This window comes from Geotrypetes seraphini, chromosome 3 (assembly GCF_902459505.1).
Source record: "Geotrypetes seraphini chromosome 3, aGeoSer1.1, whole genome shotgun sequence".
In the NCBI taxonomy this organism is placed as follows: Eukaryota; Metazoa; Chordata; class Amphibia; order Gymnophiona; family Dermophiidae; genus Geotrypetes; species Geotrypetes seraphini.
Window position 1 is genome coordinate 300,594,080 of NC_047086.1, and position 19,616 is coordinate 300,613,695.

General features: G+C 46.7%; 1 protein-coding gene across 1 annotated transcript in view; it reads right to left on the minus strand.

Annotated features, from left to right (window-relative positions):
- The window catches only part of PNO1 (partner of NOB1 homolog), a 57,182-nt gene that overhangs the window by 25,582 nt on the left and 11,984 nt on the right, over window positions 1–19,616 (minus strand). The window contains exon 3 of the mRNA XM_033939110.1: window positions 12,757–12,840. Coding sequence (XP_033795001.1) covers window positions 12,757–12,840 — 84 coding nt within the window. The remainder of the gene's footprint in view (window positions 1–12,756; window positions 12,841–19,616) is intronic.

Genomic DNA, 19,616 nt, shown 5'->3' on the forward strand with positions numbered 1-19,616 from the left:
CTCCACCTGTTCTCACTGGGTAAAAGCGCCCTGATACTTCAATTCGATCTGAGTAGTGCCTTCGACCTGGTCGACCACAACATTATGCTCAACTGCCTTGACTCCATCGGCATCTCCGGTCAGGTAATAGATTGGTTCACAGGCTTCCTAACCAACCGTACCTACCAGGTCCACAGTAATGGAGCCTTCTCCCACCACTGGCGTAACCCTTGTGGAGTCCCACAAGGCTCTCCCCTATCCCCCTCCCTATTCAATATTTACTTGACCCCTCTGGCACGAAGCCTAGCAAACTCTAACCTAAAATCGTTCATATATGCAGATGACATCACCATCATTGTTCCCATTACCTCACTCACTCTAGAAACGGAAAAACTCATCGCATCTATCCTCACCAAGTTAGAACTGTGGACCTCAAAACTCAAATTAAAATTGAACTCTGAAAAAACCAAAATCTTCCTAGCGAGTCCCAACCACAAATTAACAAACACTTCCCTCAGATTGAATGGGCTAGATTACCCTATCTTACCCACCATAAAAATCCTTGGAGTCATCCTGGACCGCACCCTAACCTTCGATGACCATACCAGTGCCCAGGTGAAAAAATGTTTCTGTACCCTCTGGAAACTGCGCACCATCAAACGCTACTTCGACCACCAAGCCTTCCGTCTACTCGTCCAATCTCTGGTATTAAGCATATTAGACTACTGCAACATTATTTACCTGGGATCCTATAAAAATACCATCAAACGTCTTAGAACAGTCCAAAATGCGGCCGTCCGCCTCATCTATGATCTCAAAAAATACGACCATGTTAGCCCCTACTACACCAAACTCCATTGGCTTCCAGTAGAGGCAAGGATCATCTTTAAGTTCGCCTGCCTCTGTTTCAAAACTCTTAACAGGATCTTCCCCAATCTACTTGTCTGAGCACCTTGAAATAGCAGGCCCCTCTCGCACACGAAACGCCCACCTATTCACCTTTCCCTCCCTAAAAGGCTGCCTCTACAAGAGATCCACTGATAGAACCCTAGCATTCCAAGCGGGCAAATGGAACAATTGCCTTACCTCCCTCATCTCCAACTCCCCGCCCTACCACCTGTTCAGGAAGTCACTAAAAACCTACCTCTTCGACAAATTCCGCTAACGCTGCCCTTCCTCCTTCCCTGCACCCTCCTGACCTCGACATGCCTCCATTCCCTCTGACTACGCCCCCCTCCCAAGCCACTATGGCCTCTCTTTCTCAATCTCTGTTTTATCTAATTGCCCTGCCTTTTCATTGCCTCACATTTAACTGTAAATGTACCACCGCTTTAACATGTAACATCGCTGTATACGTACAGTCTCTTCTTTAGTATATGCCTTTTTATTACTGCTATTTATGTAACATCTCTGTAAATGTAACAACACTGTAATATGTATCATCGCTGTAAATGTACAGTCTCTTCTATTGTTAACCGCATTGAACTTCCATGGTATTGCGGTATACAAGAATAAAGTTATTATTATTATTAATTAAGTGGCGTAGTAACACAGCATAAGAAACAGAGAATACCTGCATGGTACGGTTACTGAAATGCCCAGTGACAATCATACACCATAACACTGGAGGAGGTTTGGAACTGATCCAACAGGTGCAGCTAATTTCTTCTTGTTGCTCTTTGAAGTTTGATTTCAGCCAATCTGCAGACACATGGCAGACACATGGCAATCTTCAGGCTTGGACAAAGCTAAGAAATATGATTGGGTGACTCCATTTTTAAATCAATTGCATTGGTTGATGGTTAAGAGAATTTTAGTTACATTGATATATAAAATGTTATATGGTATGGGACCTGAAGATTTATTAAGATATTTATGCTTTCCAGTAAGTAAAATTACTTCTCGTTTCCAGCATTCTTTGAAGATCAGTTATTCAACAAGTAAATATATTTGTTTGAAGTCTTTGATGAGTAAATCTTTTGAATATGTAGAAACTAAACTTTGGAATGATCTTCCTACTGAATTAAGGAAAGTTTCTTACATAACTTAGTGCTTCTAGACCGCGTAACCATAAGTTCAACGCAGTTTACAAAAGATTATAAATAAGAATAACAAAAGAAACATAATAGAACTATTTGGCCAAGTATTTTGGGAAAAGATAGGTTTTCAAATGGGTTCTAAAATGTTTATAAGAATAAGCTGTACGCAACAGTGATCAAAATTCTTTATCGTAGAAAGCTGCCTGAAATGCTAGTGTATGATCAAGAAATTTCTTGCTTTTACAACCCTGAATGGATGGAAAAATGAACTCATTATTTTAACTGATTTATTGTAAATTTGCTGAAAACTTTTGATGATTTATTTTTAAATATTGAAATCCACCTGGAATCTGATTAGAGCAGGCTATAAATGCTATATAGAATAGCTTGGAGCTCGATCAGGTATGATTCTGAGATTGACCCAGGAGTGGCCATTAGGCTCAACATACTGTATGGCCATGACCAGCATAGTGAGAAGCTAGGCCAGGGTCTGGAGCACTGTCAGTATGGCCTACCATCTGCTAAAAAGTAGAGAAAAATATTGGATTGCTCCAGGAAGTGATGTCAATAGAAGAATTCAGTTTTCTCTACCTCCACCTTCTGGTAAGAAGGGAAAACACTCATTTGTGCAAAACAATGGAGCTTATGCTACAAAAGGTACGATTTGCTCCTCAGGCTCTAGACACCAGAACGTTCCCGTCCCCATGCACTTAGTAGCTGCCAGAATAGAGAAAGCACTGCAGCCTTCCGACGTTACTGAAATTTTTTTAGCCAAGCTTTTCCTCAATAGTGCCCATACACATCATTCTGTACTCCTCACTCAACCCAACAGAATCTCTCAGTAATTTCTTCAAACAGTATAGCCAAATTCTTGTTTCAAAATATTAGCCTCATTTCTACGGAATCAACTTCCCTTGGACATTAGACTTGAGCCCACACCCAGAGCCTTTGAACAAAAATTTAAAAATCTTATTTTATCAAAGCAATTCCCCAATATTGAGGGATAAACATTACTCCAGCAAATAGTTTTCTTTGGGTTTTCCTACCCCCCAACTTTCTATTTTTGTGCTTGTACTTTTTAGCAATCTCTCTTCTTGGTCCCTTAAACCTCCCTACCATTTAAGCACTAAATTATGTGATCTAGGCCTCCTACTGTACTTGGGGGTGCTGAAAAGTTCTCTACCCATCCAAGAAGGGAATGACATAGAGCCATTAAGCTTACAAGTTATTCTACATTTTCATCCCTAAATTCAACACACTTGGCATATCGTATCTGAAGTTTCTGTAACCCTTCCAAAAAATCTCAGTTATCCAGCTGTTATCCAGGGACAGCAGGCAGATATTCTCTACATGTGGGTACCGTCAACCACGGAGCCCCGTAGCGGACAGCCTCCCAAGCAAACTTGCTTGAAGATCTTCAAAGTTTGCGAGTGCCCTCCCGCCCAAGTAAGGGCGCACATCTTCTCAGCGTGGCCTCAGTTCAGATAGCTAGCTAAGAAGCCAACCAGGGGAGGTGGGTGGATTGTGAGAAATCTGCCTTCTGTCCCTGGATAACACCTGTTACAGTAAGTAACTGTGCTTTATCCCAGGACAAGCAGGCAGCATATTCTCTACATGTGGTGACCTCCAAGCTAACCAGAAAGGGATGGTGGGAGAGTTGGCAATTTAGGAGAATAAATGTTGTAAAACTGACTGGCCAAAATGGCCGTCCCGTCTGGAAAAGGTATCCAGACAATAATGAGACGTGTATGAACCGAGGACCAAGTGGCAGCCTTGGAAATTTCCTCAATAGGAGTTGATCTGAGGAAAGCTACAGATGCCCCCATTGCTCTAACTTTATGCCCCGTGACCCGACCCTGCAGAGGGAGACCAGCCTGAGCACAGCAGAAAGAGATGCAAGCAGCCATCCAGTTGGAGATGGTTCGCTTAGAAACAGGATGCCCCAACTTATTTGGATCGAAAGATATGAAAAGTTGAGGAGCAGTCTGATGAGTCCAGCATATGAAGTGCTACTTCTCCAGGATGAGAATGAGGCTTTGGAAAAAACACAGGAAGGACAATAGAATGGTTGAGGTGGAAGTCCGAAACCACTTTAGGCAAGAAGTTAGGATGGGTATGGAGGACCACCTTGTCATGATGGTGAAAGGTGGATCCACAACCAAAGCTTGCAGCTCACTAACTCTTCGAGCAGACTTGAGGGCAATAAGGAACACCACTTTCCAAGTGAGATATTTCAAAGGAACCCTATCAAGCAGGGACATGGTGAGCGAGGCGCAAAATCTGTATATCCCCAGATTCAGAAAGGGGCGCAAAAAGAGTCGAATAAAAGACCCGGCATGGATAACTAAAATAGTGAAGGAAGCGATAGGAAATAAGAAAAATTCATTCAAGAAATGGAAAAAGGACAAAACTGAGGAGAACTGGAAAGAGCACAGGAAGTATCAAAAGGAATGTCACCGTGTGGTTCGAAAAGCCAAAAGAGTGTATGAAGAGAGGCTAGCCAGGGAAGCACAAAATTTCAAACCGTTCAATAGATATGTTAAAGGGAAACAGCCGGCTAGGGAGGAGGTGGGACCGCTGGACGACGGAGACAGGAAGGGTGTGGTGAAGGAGGAGAAAGAAGTAGCAGAACGTGTTCTTTTCATCCGTATTTACAAATGAAGACACATCCAACATACCGGAACACGATCAATTCTTCAATGGAGATCAAGCAGAAAAATTAACATCCATGGAAGTGAGCCTTGAAGATGTATGCAGGCAGATTGAAAAATTAAAAACTGACAAATCCCTGGGTCCGGATGGAATCCATCCAAGGGTTCTGAAGGAACTAAAGGAGGAAATAGTGGAACTACTGCAGCAAATTTACAATCTATCCCTGAAAACGGGCATGATCCCGGAGGAGTGGAAGATAGCCAACGTTACACCCATCTTTAAAAAGGGATCAAGAGGTGACCCGGGAAACTACAGACCGGTGAGTCTGACCTCTGTTCCGGGGAAAATGGCGGAAGCACTGATAAAAGAAAACATCGATGAACATTTTGAAAGAAATGAACTTCTGATAACCAGCCAACATGGTTTCTGCAAGAGGAGATCGTGCCTAACGAACTTATTGCACTTCTTCGAAGGAATTAACAAACGGATGAACAAAGGAGACCCCACAGACATCATATATCTAGATTTCCAAAAAGCCTTTGACAAGGTGCCCCATGAACGCCTACTCTGGAAACTGAAGAACTATGGGGTGGAAGGAGACGTACATAGATGGATCAGAAACTGGTTGGCGGGTAGGACAAAGAGGGTAGTAGTGAAGGGCCACTACTCAGACTGGAGGAGGGTAGCGAGTGGGGTCCCGCAGGGCTCAGTGCTCGGGCCGCTGCTATTTAATATATTCATAAATGATCTAGAATCAGGGACGAAGTGTGAGATAATAAAATTTGCAGACGACACCAAACTATTTAGTCGAGCTCGGACTAAAGAGGACTGCGAAGAATTGCAAAGGGACTTGAACAAACTAGGAGAATGGGCGATGAGATGGCAGATGAAGTTCAATGTTGAGAAATGTAAAGTATTACATGTGGGAAGCAGAAATCCGAGGTACAACTATACAATGGGATGGATGTTAGTGAAAGAGAGTACCCAAGAAAGGGACTTGGGGGTAAGGGTGGACATGACAATGAAGTCAACGGCACAGTGCGCAGTGGCCGCTAAGAGAGCGAATAGAATGCTAGGTATAATCAAGAAGGGTATTACTACCAGAACGAAAGAAGTTATCCTGCCGTTGTATCGGGCGATGGTGCGCCCGCATCTGGAGTACTGCGTCCAATATTGGTCGCCGTACCTTAAGAAAGACATGGCATTACTAGAGAGGGTTCAGAGGAGGGTGACACGTCTGATAAAAGGGATGGAAAATCTTTCATACGCTGAGAGATTGGAGAAACTGGGACTCTTTTCCCTGGAGAAGAGGCGACTTAGAGGGGATATGATAGAGACTTACAAGATCTTGAAGGGCATAGAGAGAGTAGACAGGGACAGATTCTTTAAACTTTCGAAAAATAAAAGAACAAGAGGGCATTCGGAGAAGTTAAAAGGGGACAGATTCAAAACAAATGCTAGGAAGTTCTTCTTTACCCAACGTGTGGTAGACACCTGGAATGCGCTTCCAGAGGACATAATAGGGCAGAGTACGGTATTGGGGTTCAAGAAAGGATTGGACATTTTCCTACTAAAAAAGGGGATAGAAGGGTATAGATAGAAGAGTACTGTGCAGGTCTTGGACCTGTTGGGCTGCCGCGTGAGCGGACTGCTGGGCGCGATGGACCTCGGGTCTGACCCAGCGGAGGCAATGCTTATGTTCTTAAGCAGCTCAAATGGAGGCTTCATCAATTAGAAACATAGAAAGGTGACGGCAGAAAAGGGCTACAGCCCATCAAGTCTGCCCACTCTACTGACCCACCCCATTAAGTCTGAGTGCTGTTCGACCCACGTAGGGATCCCACGTGGATGTCCCATTTATTCTTAAAGTCGAGCACGCTTGTGGCCTTGATTACCTGCGTCGAAAGTTTGTTCCAGTGATCTACCACTCTTTCTGTGAAGAAATACTTCCTGATGTCACCACTAAATTTCCCTCCCCTGAGTTTGAGCGGGTGCCCCCTTGTGACTGAGGGTCCCTTGGGAAGGAAAATATCGTTTTCTACCTCGACACGACCTGTGACGTACTTAAAAGTCTCAATCATGTCACCCCTTTCCCTGCGCTCCTCTAGAGAGTACAGCTGCAATTTGCCCAGTCTTTCCTCGTATGAGAGACCCTTGAGTCCAGAGACCTTCCTAGTGGCCATTCGCTGGACCGACTCAGCTCGAAGCACATCTTTACGGTAATGTGGCCTCCAGAATTGCACACAGTACTCTAGATGAGGTCTCACCATGGTTCTATACAGTGGCATTATGACTTCAGGTTTGCGGCTGACGAAGCTTCTATTGATACATCCCATCATTTGCCTCGCCTTGGATGAGGCCTTCTCCACTTGTTCGGCAGCCTTCATGTCTGCACTGATGATCACTCCCAAGTCCCGTTCCTCTGAAGTCCTAGCTAGTGTTTCTCCATTCAGGGTGTATGTCCTGCATGGATTTCTGCTGCCGAGATGCATGACCTTACACTTCTTAGCGTTGAAGCCCAGCTGCCATGTCGTGGACCATTTTTCCAACTTGATCAGATCCTGCGTCATACCATCCGTAGGATTGCTTCCACCCACTATATTACACAGTTTGGCGTCGTCGGCGAACAGCGCTACTTTACCCTGAAGCCCTCGGGTCAAGTCCCTTATGAATATGTTAAAAAGGGATGGTCCCAGGACTGAGCCCTGCGGCACTCCGCTAGTCACCTCCGATGTCTCAGAGAGGGTGCCATTGACCACCACTTTCTGAAGTCTCCCACTCAGCCAATCGTTGACCCACGCCGTTAGTTTCTCACCTAACCCCATCGATTTCATCTTGTTTAATAGTCTACGGTGTGGGACACTGTCAAAAGCTTTACTGAAATCCAAGTATACTATGTCCAGAGACTCTCCCGAGTCCAGCTTTCCTGTCACCCAATCAAAGAAGCTGATGAGATTGGACTGGCATGACCTGCCCCTAGTGAATCCATGTTGACAGGGATCCCTCAGATTCCCCTCATCCAATATCGTGTCTAATTTCCCTTTAAGTAGAGTTTCCATGAGTTTACACACTATTGATGAGAGACTTACTGGTCTGTAATTTGCGGCCTCCGCTCTGCAACCCTTTTTGTGCAGAGGAACCACGTTGGCAGTTTTCCAGTCCAGGGGGACTCTCCCCGTACTTAGGGAGAGATTGAAGAGTATTGCTAATGGTTCCGCCAAAACATCGCATAGCTCTCTGAGCACTCTTGGGTGCAGATTGTCCGGTCCCATGGCTTTGTTCACCTTGAGTCTTGACAGTTCTTTGTAAACATCAGCTGGTGTGAACTCAAACTTCTGAAATGGGTCTTCCATGCTTTGCCTTGCTGCTAGCCGAGGCCCGTGCCCTGGTGCTTCACAAGTAAAGACTGAACAGAAGTAATCATTCAGTAGTTTGGCTTTATTGGAGTCTTTTTCTACATAATTCCCGTCTGGTGTTCTAAGGCGTACTATCAGGATTTGATCACGTTGGAAAACTGGTCCTCAACATGGCAGCTGGGCTTCAACGCTAAGAAATGTAAGGTCATGCATCTCGGCTGCGGAAATCCATGCAAAACTTACACCTTAAATGGGGAAACACTAGCTAGGACTTCAGAAGAACGGGACTTGGGAGTAATCGTCAGTGCAGATATGAAGGCTGCCAAACAGGTGGAGCAGGCCTCATCCAAGGCAAGGCAGATGTTGGGATGTATCAATAGAGGCTTCATCAGCCGCAAACCTGAAGTCATAATGCCGCTTTACAGAGCCATGGTGAGACCTCACCTGGAATACTGTGTGCAATTTTGGAGACCACACTACCAAAAAGATGTGCTTCGAGCTGAATCTGTCCAGCGAATGGCCACTAGAATGGTCTCCGGACTCAAGAGTCTCTCATACGAAGAAAGACTGGGCAAACTACAGCTATACACTCTTGAGGAGCGTAGAGAAAGGGGAGACATGATTGAGACATTTAAGTACATCACAGGTCGTGTCGAGGCGGAAAGCGATATATTCTTCCCCAGGGGACCCTCGGTCACAAGGGGGCACCCGCTCAAACTCAGAGGAGGGAAATTTAATGGTGACACCAGGAAGTATTTCTTCACAGAAAGGGTTGTAGATCACTGGAACAAACTTCCGGTGCAGGTGGTCAAGGCCACCAGCGTGCTAGACTTTAAGAATAAATGGGACATCCACGTGGGATCCCTATGGGGGTCGAGCTAAGGATCTGGGTCATTAGCACTCAGACTTGATGGGGTGGGTCAGAAGAGTGGGCAGACTTGATGGGCTGTAGCCCTTTTCTGCCGTCATCTTTCTATGTTTCTATATCACGTTTGCGTTCTTTTTCCTGTCGCTAATGTATCTGAAGAAGGATTTGTCCCCTTTCTTGATGTTCTTTGCTAGAGTTTCTTCCATACGAATTTTGGCCTCCCTGACTGCTGTTTTGACCGCTGCAGACTTTTTCCTGTATTCAATGTTTGCTTCTTTTTCCCCCGTGCGTTTGTATGAGAGAAATGCTCTTTTCTTCTCCTTGACGAGGCACGATACCTCATCTGTGAACCATTGGGGTTTCTTTTTTCTTTGTTGTTTGGTTACTGATTTTATGTAGCGGATAGTTGCCTCATGAAGGATCGATTTCAAGGTTGACCACATAGCCTCCACATTAGTAGTTACTTCTTGAACCTGCAGCGTCTGATAGACGAAATCTCCCATGCGTGCGAAGTCAGTGCCCCGGAAATTGAGTACCCTTGTTTTTGTTTGTGATCTAGGGAAGTCTTTCTTAAGGTTAAACCATACCGTGTTATGGTCACTGGTGGCTAGCGTCTCTCCCACCGAGACCTCTAAGACGCTTTCCCCGTTCGTAAGTACCAGGTCCAGGATGGCCTGGGCCCTAGTGGGCTCTAGTACCATTTGTTTGAGCCGTACTCCCTTCATGGACGTTAATATCCTCCTGCTATCACAAGTTGTCACTGATAGTGTGTTCCAGTCTACATCAGGCATGTTGAAGTCTCCTAATAGTACAGCCTCCCCCCGTAAGGTGATATTCTCAATGTCTTCAATTAGTTCTGCGTCCTTGTCCTCCGATTGTCTTGGAGGTCTGTATATCACACCAAGGTACAGGCATTTTTCTCCGCCTCTGGCCAGGTTTACCCAGATAGATTCCCCAGTATACTTGACATCCGTGATCCTGGTTGTCTTAATGTTTTCTTTGATGTATAGTGCTACCCCACCTCCTAACTTACCCTCTCTGTCTTGTCGAATCAGGTTGTACCCTGGTATAGTTATATCCCACCCATGAGAGTCTGTGAACCATGTTTCAGATATTGCTACTATGTCTAGATCTGCATTAACTATTTCTGTTTCTAGTTGTAGAAATTTATTCCCTAGGCTGTGTGCGTTAACATACATAGCTCTCCACTCTTTCTGTTTACTAACCTCCTGTAGTGAGCCCCCCATTTGAGTCAAGGTGTCTCCTAGCGATTCTTTTGCAATAAGGGTACTTACCTCAGACTTAGAAGCGTAGTGTTGGTTCTCTACATCAGGATAGTTACTTACTGCTCCGGTGTAAAAGTGGATACCCACCCCCGACTTACCTAGTTTAAAGCCCTTCGAAGTAGGCGGGCTAGTCTGTGTCCGAAAACATTCTTAACTCTGTTGGTCAGGTGGAGTTCGTCTGGTCCCTGTAGTCCCTGCAGTGTCTCTCCGTGATTCAGGAATCCGAAGTTCATCTCCTGGCACCATCGTTGTAGCCACTCATTCGTCTTCAGCAAGGACAACATTGAGATCCCAAACCACCGCAGGAAACTTGAGGGGAGGTTTGATATTGAAAAGATCTATCATAAATCTGGAAACCACAGGATGAATAGAGAATGGTTTCCTGTCAATCGGCTGATAAAAAGCGATAATGGCACTGAGGTGGACTCGAATAGATGTTGATTTGAGACCAGCCCGAGACAAGTGCAGCAGATAAGCACTGAAGACAAGGAGGCAGACTGCGGCTCCTTGCGACGCGTAGCACACCAGGAAGAAAATTTAGCCAATTTCTTTGTGTAACACTGTCTAGTGGAGTGTTTTCTAGAAGCCTCAAGAACGTCCTGTACAGACTGGCAATCAGATTGAGAGGTACCAAGCTGTTAAGTGTAGAGACTGCAGGTTGGGATGAAGTAGAGATCCTCGGCTCCGAGTAAGCAGAGAAAGAAAAACTGGTAGAAGCAGAGGCTCCCTGGAGCCGAGTTGAAGTAGAAGGGACTCATAGAGGCTGGCACGACTGCACTCGTTGCCTGAGACTCAGCTGGAGGCGTTTCTGAGGTAGCGTACCTGGGGAGGAAAGAGGAGACTTACCCGAGGATGGAACCTCAAGAGGCACAGCAGAACGAGACTCGAGGTTGAGATATTTAAAGACGAGGCCGCCACTGGGGGGTCAAGGCTGAGGTCGTCTCTGAAGACTATTACAAGAATTTTGTTTCCGAAGGGTAGCAGAGCACGGGCAGAACTCAGGACAATTTTCAGGTCCTATGAAATAAATGGCCTGGCCACACGATCTATACTTGTTGAACCCAATAAGAGGCCGTAGAGAAAAAGAAAATACAGCTGCAGCTGAACGAGGGCCAGTGGCAGGGCCGCAGATGAAAACCAGTGGGAAAAAAAATCAAAAGTTTTTTTTTTTTTTTAAATAAGACGCGCCGCACAGCGACTTAAAGGAATAAAATAAAGCAAAGACAGCCATGGTGCGAGAAGGCAAGATAAAGACCATTTGGCCTATCTAGTCTGCCCATCTATGCCATCTACTATTCCCTTCCTCTCACTTAGAGATCCAATGTAATGACCTAAGTAACATTAAGTATATGCTAACAAAAATAAGTGTCTTAAATTTTTTTCCAAAATATAAAGAGGCAAAAATTCTAGGGTCAGCATTAGAAAAAGCCTGGATTATCTACAATATAAGCTGACAACTTCAGCCCAGGGCTCCAGTATCCCCCTGCTCTCTACGAGGTGTGCTCTGTGTCCACCCCCCTTTACTCAAATAGCTTTATTCTTCAGCAAGAGGAATACAACTAGATCATGCTGAGCCAAATAATTCCCCTTCCCCCTAAAACCCAGCAGCTGCAGGGGAAACTGAAAAAAACACACCCAGACATGTTCAACCAAGTCTGGACCAAGGGCTGGAACCCTGGGATCAGTCATTGTGCCACCTTGTCCAGCAGAGTGGGGAGCTAGGTCAGGGACTAGGAGTGTCCAAACAACCTATTATCTGCTAAAGGTACAAAAAAATACTGGAAATTTCTGTGTGCACCAGCAGGTTATACCAGAGAGTTCACGGGAAAAGAAAAGTTTTTCCTCTACCTCTTTCTGCTGGTAGGAGGGGATAACACCCACTTGCACAGAATGGTGCAGCCAGGCAAGAAAGTCTGATTATCTGCAATAGCAAGGCATGCATTCCCCATTCCTAAAACCACCAAATCATTCCCTGACGACCAAGGAGCTCTCACTGAGACAGCAAAGCACATATACAACAGGTCATTCATTCTAAGAACAAGAAAGATAAAAAAGCCACTCATTTATTTACAGAATGCTATAAACCATTATACAATGCAAAGCTAGGTTCTAAGTGGTGTACAAACAAGACAAGAATGTCACTACATACAAAAAAACCACCACACACAATCAGCCAGTCACACCTCTGAAATATATACATAATACAACTGACCATTTCCAGTCTCTCTCCTATTTGGCCCATGCCAAAAATAAATAGAAAATAAATTAGGGGCAAGACCTTACAGGGAGACTGCAAATCTTTTCCAAAAAGACAATTTGCTAAGAAAGCATTCACTGGTGCCCAGAGCTGTCATTGTGGGCCTGCTGAAAAGGCCTTCAGAAACAGTCCGCACTGCTGTCTATTTAAACCCTCAATTTGCAGACTTTCACTGGCGGTGTTAATATTCTTCAATAATTTATGACAGATATTGGTGGAGGATGGAAAGGAATCAATTAACTGGTTCACAACATTCGTAATAGTGTGAGAGATACAAAAAGAGGAACAAACAAACAAAAAACCACAACCCCTCACTTACCTCAACTTGAAATCCCAGAACAAATGCCTTCACAAAGTCAGTTGCTTTTGTTAGTGCACCCACATCCTTTGTTTCTTTACAGGTCTGAAAGCAGAGAACAAATCTTGACTGAAAATTCCAATGCTAGCACCTCAAACACTTCACATATCATCCCCCCCCTAAACTACTTTATCAGGTTTTAAAAGTTTCCTTGCAGCAAGCTAGCCCAGCAGTTTTTGGAATGCATCCCAAAATATTTTATCCTCTGGAACAGGGGTGTCAAACTCAATCACATAAGGGGCCGAAATCTAAAACACAGGCTAGTCACAGGCCATTATTAAGATGCTTAGTCTTAGTAGAAGTATAGGGTTACAACCTCTCCAACCCCACGCTGTCTCTGTGGTGTAAACAAAATAAATAAAGACTTGTCCTCTCTCTTTTAGGTCCTAGTTCACGCTTGCTGTCTAACACCAACTCTGGCAGGATACACATTTCAAATCTGACATATCAATAGTCTCACATCAATAGTGTGCAAACTCATGGAAACACTAATTAAAAGCAAATTGGACACGATCTTGAATGAAGGGAATCTTCGGGATCCCAGTCAGCATGGATTCACCAAGGGTAGGTCCTGCCAATCCAATCTCATCAGCTTCTTTGACTGGGTAACAAGAAAGTTGGACTTGGGAGAGTCTTTGGACGTCGTGTACCTGGACTTCAGGAAAGCTTTTGACAGTGTCCCACACCGCAGGCTGCTAAGCAAGATGGAATCGATGGGGTTAGGAGAGACACTAACTGCATGGGTCAATGATTGGCTGAGTGGCAGACTTCAGAGGGTGGTGGTTAATGGTACCCTCTCTAAAACATCGGAGGTGACCAGTGGAGTGCCACAGGGCTCGGTCCTGGGTCCACTCCTTTTCAACATATTCATAGGGGATCTGACTCAAGGGCTTCAAGGTAAAATAACACTATTCGCCGATGACGCCAAACTATGTAATTTAGTAAGTGAATGCAGTTTACAGAATTATATGGCGCAGGACCTGCTTACATTGGAAAGTTGGTCCTCAACCTGGCAGCTAGGCTTCAATGCTAAGAAATGTAAGGTCATGCACCTCGGAAGCGGAAATCCATGCAGGACGTACTTCTTGAACGGAGAAACTTTAACTAGGATTTCAGCAGAACGAGATTTAGGAGTAATCATCAGTGCAGACGTGAAAACTGCCAATCAAGTGGAGAAGGCTTCATCTAAGGCAAGGCAGATATTGGGTTGTATCAATAGAAGTTTCGTCAGCCGAAAGCCTGAAGTCATAATGCCGTTGTACAGGGCCATGGTGAGACCTCATCTGGAGTACTGTGTGCAATTCTGGAGGCCACATTACAGTAAAGATGTGCGCAGAATTGAATCGGTTCTACGGACGGCCACCAGGATGATCTCGGGGCTCAAGGGTCTCTCGTACGAAGAGAGACTGAACAAATTGCAGCTCTACACTCTTGAGGAACGTAGGAAGAGGGGAGACATGATCGAAACATTTAAGTACCTCACGGGACGTGTCGAAGTGGAAGATTATATTTTCTTTCTCAAGGGACCCTCGGCCACAAGAGGGCACCCGCTCAAACTCAGGGGCGGAAAATTTCATGGCAACACCAGAAAGTATTTCTTCACAGAGAGAGTGGTTGATCATTGGAACAAGCTTCCAGTGCAGGTGATCGAGGCAGACAGTGTGTCAGACTTTAAGAATAAATGGGATACCCATGTGGGATCCCTACGAGGGTCAAGATAAGGAAATTGGGTCATTAGGGCATAGACAGTGGGTGGGTAAGCAGAGTGGGCAGACTTGATGGGCTGTAGCCCTTTTCTGCCGTCATCTTCTATGTTTCTATATCGTAATCACAAAATAGAAAATAAAATTATTTTTTCTACCTTTTGTTGTCTAGTCATTTTGTTTTTCCACCATCTTGGTCCCAGTTTCTCTTTCTGCTTTTTGTCTATCTTCTTTCTACTAATTCTCTTTCAAGGGTCTGCTGTCCATTTTTTTTCTCCTCTTCTCTCTTGTTCCATTCCCTCCTTATGCCTGTTTCCAACATATTGATTTTTCCCATTCTGCTTTCTTAACTTTTTTTTGCCTCTGTCCATTCAAATCTTGTCTTCTGTCTCGCCCTTCTTTTTAAATTTTCAGCTACCTCTCAGTTCTCCATCTTCTTTCAGTCCCTAGCTGTCCCATTTCCCATCTCACTCCTTTCCCAGCCTATTTCCTTCTATCTACTCCCTATTACCACAACTCTCCTCCTCTCTCCCCATGGTCCAACATTTTGCTCCATCTCTTTTCTTTTTCCCTCTCCCCTTGATGCTGAACAATGAGATGGAAAAAGAAAAAAGAGAGATGCTGCATCTCTTTCTCCCTTCTATCCCCCAGGCCTAATATTTCTCCCTCCATTCCATCCCTAGATCCAACTTCTCTCCCTTTCTCTTCCCAACTGCTCCCCATCATGTCTCTCCCCCTGCCTGCCTCCCTCCCTCCCACCCACCATGCCCACAATTTCTCCTTCTCTCTTCCCAACAGTTCTCCCTTCAAGTATCTCTTTCCCTCTTCCTCTACTACAGTGTTCTCCCCAGAAATTTTTTCCAGCCAGGTGGCATGAAAAAGTAGCCGGGTGGGGGCGGGATGGGGAAATTTGGTGGTGGGGAAAATTAACCCCCTCTTTTACTAAGGTGCGCTAGCATTTTTAGCACGCGCAAACCTCTGTGCTATGTGGGAAAACTAACGCCATCTCAATGCTGGCGTTAGCATCTAGCGCATGTAGCAATTCTCCGCGCACTAAGCGCACGCTAAAACCACTATTGTAACTTAGTAAAAGGAGCCCTAAATGTGTACTATTTTTATTAGTTAATTATTATTATTATTTTCCAATGCTCAATATGACTTCCTTTTTTAAGGTTTGACACTTGTGCCAGAATATTTTTACTAAATTTAAGAAGTTTTTGCCCTCTTTCAAATGGTATAGAGGTTAAAAAAAAGGGAAAGGCGTTAATGAAGTCATTAGGTTCAATCTAGCCATTTATTTCTGCATGAATTTAAACAACTAAAAAAAAAAAAAAGATAAATATAGCTGATCCAAGTCATACAAGAAATGGCTCTACAGCAAGGGTGCCCACACTTTTTGGGCTTGCGAGCTACTTTTAAAATAACCAAGTCAAAATGATCTACCAACAATAACATTTTTTTAAAAACCCACAAAGCACACTGTAGACAGAGAAAATGTTAATTATCATATATATTCCGCAGGTTTCCAAAGAGGTCAAGGCAGATGATTTTATGCAATGTCACCTCAGGAACAACTATACAAAAATAGACAAATATACCCCCTCCCTTTTTACTAAATCGCAATAGCGGTTTTTAGCACAGGGAGATGCGCTGAATGCCCTGCACTGCTCTCGATTTTCATAGGCTCCCTGTGCTAAAAACCGCTATTGCGATTTAGTAAAAGGGGGCCATAGTGCAAAATATAGACAGCAAATATAAATTCTCAAAACAGACACATTTTGATCACTAAACTGAAAATAAAATCATTTCTCCCACAAGTGGACATGCTTAGTTACGTCAGCTCTATGGCTGCTTTAACTATAAGGCGCCTGAATCTAAGGCTATATGCTACCATTCTGTAATGGAACCTGGGAGCCCATTCACTGCTATAGAATAGGCGTTCCCTGTACAGTCTCTGGGTACCTAAGAGGAAGAACCCACTTGGAGAATTGCCCCCTTTTTTTTTTTTAAGGATTATAAAAACAGAAGCAATAATGTGAAAAACAAAACCCAGCCTTAAAACAGGCTGAATTAATTTGTGAACCATTATTTAAAGGATACTCAGAAAAAATATTGTTTTCCCTTAACTTAAATGAAATAAACATATTCCTATCCATCATTTGACTATAGCTAAAGGCAAAAGAACCTCATAGAGCTGCAGTGAAATAGAAAAGTGATTTCGTTTTACTGTAATCTCTGCATTAAGTAGATTTGCACACCCCAAGCTCCTTAAATCCTGATGCACTTCTAGCTTTTCCTGTATCAGACTTTGCAAGATTAATAAATGGAGCATCCTTCTGCCTGCCAGTTAAAGGATGAAAAACAAATGCCTATAAAGTTCAAATCACAGCTTGGCTAAACTTGAACTTTCTTGATCTTATTCTTCCTGGCTGACCACTTTATCTTCCACAATAGACACCAAGGTTGCTTGGATCGGAGCTTTAAAGGAGCAAGCAGAATCGGGTCCGATGTCTGTGCGTTTGTTTTTCTCAAATGGTATACCACTACACTTGCTGCTTTTACTTGCTTCGGGCCTTCCTCGTTGCCGGATCCTGCCTACTTTCTGTTTCCGCGAAGGCAGGACCCGGCAGCGAGGAAGGCCCGAAGCAAGTAAAAGCAGCAAGTTGTAAGCTTCCCTCCGGGGCTCTATGGTGTGCGTGCTGGCTTCCCTTCTCTTCCCTCCGAAACCGGAAGTAGCGTCCCGGGGGGGGGGGGGGTAAAGAGAAGGGAAGCCAGCACGCACACCATAGAGCCTCGGAGGGAAGCTTACAACTTGCTGCTTTTACTTGCTTCGGGCCTTCCTCGCTGCCGGGTCCTGCCTTCGCGGAAACAGAAAGTAGGCAGGATCCGGCAACGAGGTAGGCCCGAAGCAAGTACCGTATTTTCACGCATATAACGCGCGCGTTATACGCGTTTTTACCTACCGCGCATACCCCTCGCGCGTTATATGCGTGAGCGCGGTATACGAAAGTTTTCAAACATAGTTCCCACCCCGCCCGACGCCCGATTCACCCCCCCAGCAGGACCACTCGCACCCCCACCCCGAACGACCACTCGCACGCGCTCCCACCCGCACCCGCATCCACGATCGGAGCAAGAGGGAGCCCAAGCCCTCTTGCCCGGCCGACTCCCCGACGTCCGATACATCCCCCCCCCCGGCAGGACCACTCGCACCCCCACCCCGAAGGACCGCCGACTTCCCGACAATATCGGGCCAGAAGGGAGCCCAAACCCTCCTGGCCACGGCGACCCCCTAACCCCACCCCGCACTACATTACGGGCAGGAGGGATCCCAGGCCCTCCTGCCCTCGACGCAAACCCCCCTCCCCCCCACCGACCGCCCCCCCCCCCAAGAACCTCCGACCGCCCCCCCCACCCCCCTTCCCCGTACCTTTGGAAGTTGGCCGGACAGACGGGAGCCAAACCCGCCTGTCCGGCAGGCAGCCAACGAAGGAATGAGGCCGGATTGGCCCATCCGTCCTAAAGCTCCGCCTACTGGTGGGGCCTAAGGCGCGTGGGCCAATCAGAATAGGCCCTGGAGCCTTAGGTCCCACCTGGGGGCGCGGCCTGAGGCACATGGGCCCAACCCGACCATGTGCCTCAGGCCGCGCCCCCAGGTGGGACCTAAGGCTCCAGGGCCTATTCTGATTGGCCCACGCGCCTTAGGCCCCACCAGTAGGCGGAGCTTTAGGACGGATGGGCCAATCCGGCCTCATTCCTTCGTTGGCTGCCTGCCGGACAGGCGGGTTTGGCTCCCGTCTGTCCGGCCAACTACCAAAGGTACGGGGAAGGGGGGTGGGGGGGTCGTGGGGGTCGCCAGGGGGGTCGCGGGTCGGCTGGGGGAGCGGTCGGAGGTTCTTGGGGGGGGCGGGCGTTGGGGGGGGGGGGGGTTTGCGTCGAGGGCAGGAGGGCCTGGGATCCCTCCTGCCCGTAATGTAGTGCGGGGTGGGGTTAGGGGGTCGCCGTGGCCAGGAGGGTTTGGGCTCCCTTCTGGCCCAACTACCAAAGGTACGGGGAAGGGGGGTGGGGGGGTCGTGGGGGTCACCAGGGGGGGTCGCGGGTCGGCTGGGGGGGCGGTCGGAGGTTCTTGGGGGGGGGGCGGTCGTTGGAGGGAGGGGGGTTTGCGTCGAGGGCAGAAGGGCCTGGGATCCCTCCTGCCCGTAATGTAGTGCGGGGTGGGGTTAGGGGGTCGCCGTGGCCAGGAGGATTTGGGCTCCCTCCTGGCCCGATATTGTTGGGGAGTCGGCGGTCCTTCGGGGGGAGGGATGTATCGGACGTCGGGGGGGGGGCATCAGGCTTTCAGGATGGGGACAGACCTTCAAGGGGGGACAGTGCACGGAAGTCAGGGGGGGTGAACGGAGAGTCGGGACAGCGCACGGAGAGGCGGGGCAGTGCACGGAAGTCAGGGGGGGTGAACGGAGAGTCGGGACAGCGCACGGAGAGGCGGGGCAGTGCACGGAAGTCAGGGGGGGTGAACGGAGAGTCGGGACAGCGCACGGAAATTCAGGGCAGTGCACGGAAGTCAGGGGGGGGTGAACGGAGAGTCGGGACAGCGCACGGAAAGTCGGGGCAGTGCACGGAAGTCAGGGGGGGGTGAACGGAGAGTCGGGACAGCGCACGGAGAGGCGGGGCAGTGCACGGAAGTCAGGGGGGTGAACGGAGAGTCGGGCAGCATGCGCGGTATAATCGTGAGCGCGTTATACCAAAGTTTTTGTGCTTATCATCGTGGTTTCTGCGCGCTATACACGTGTGCGCGTTTTATACGGGTGCGTGTTATTTGCGTGAAAATACGGTAAAAGCATGCTGGCAAAAAAAAAAAAAAGGCAGGCGTCAAACAAAATTTTCGGCGGTGAGTCAGCCCGGGAAGAAGCAGCGGCAGCGGCAGCAGGATTAGCTGTGTAGTCATCTAAATCAGCCGGGCGCAGCGCCCGGCTGTAAGGCCCTGGGTAGAACACTGTACTACATTACTATTGTCATACCTTTTACTTCAGCCCTATCCCAGATTATCACTAAAGTTGAAATCGTAATGAAACAGATGAATTCATGGATGCAAAAATTTAAACTCAAATTAAACTCTGG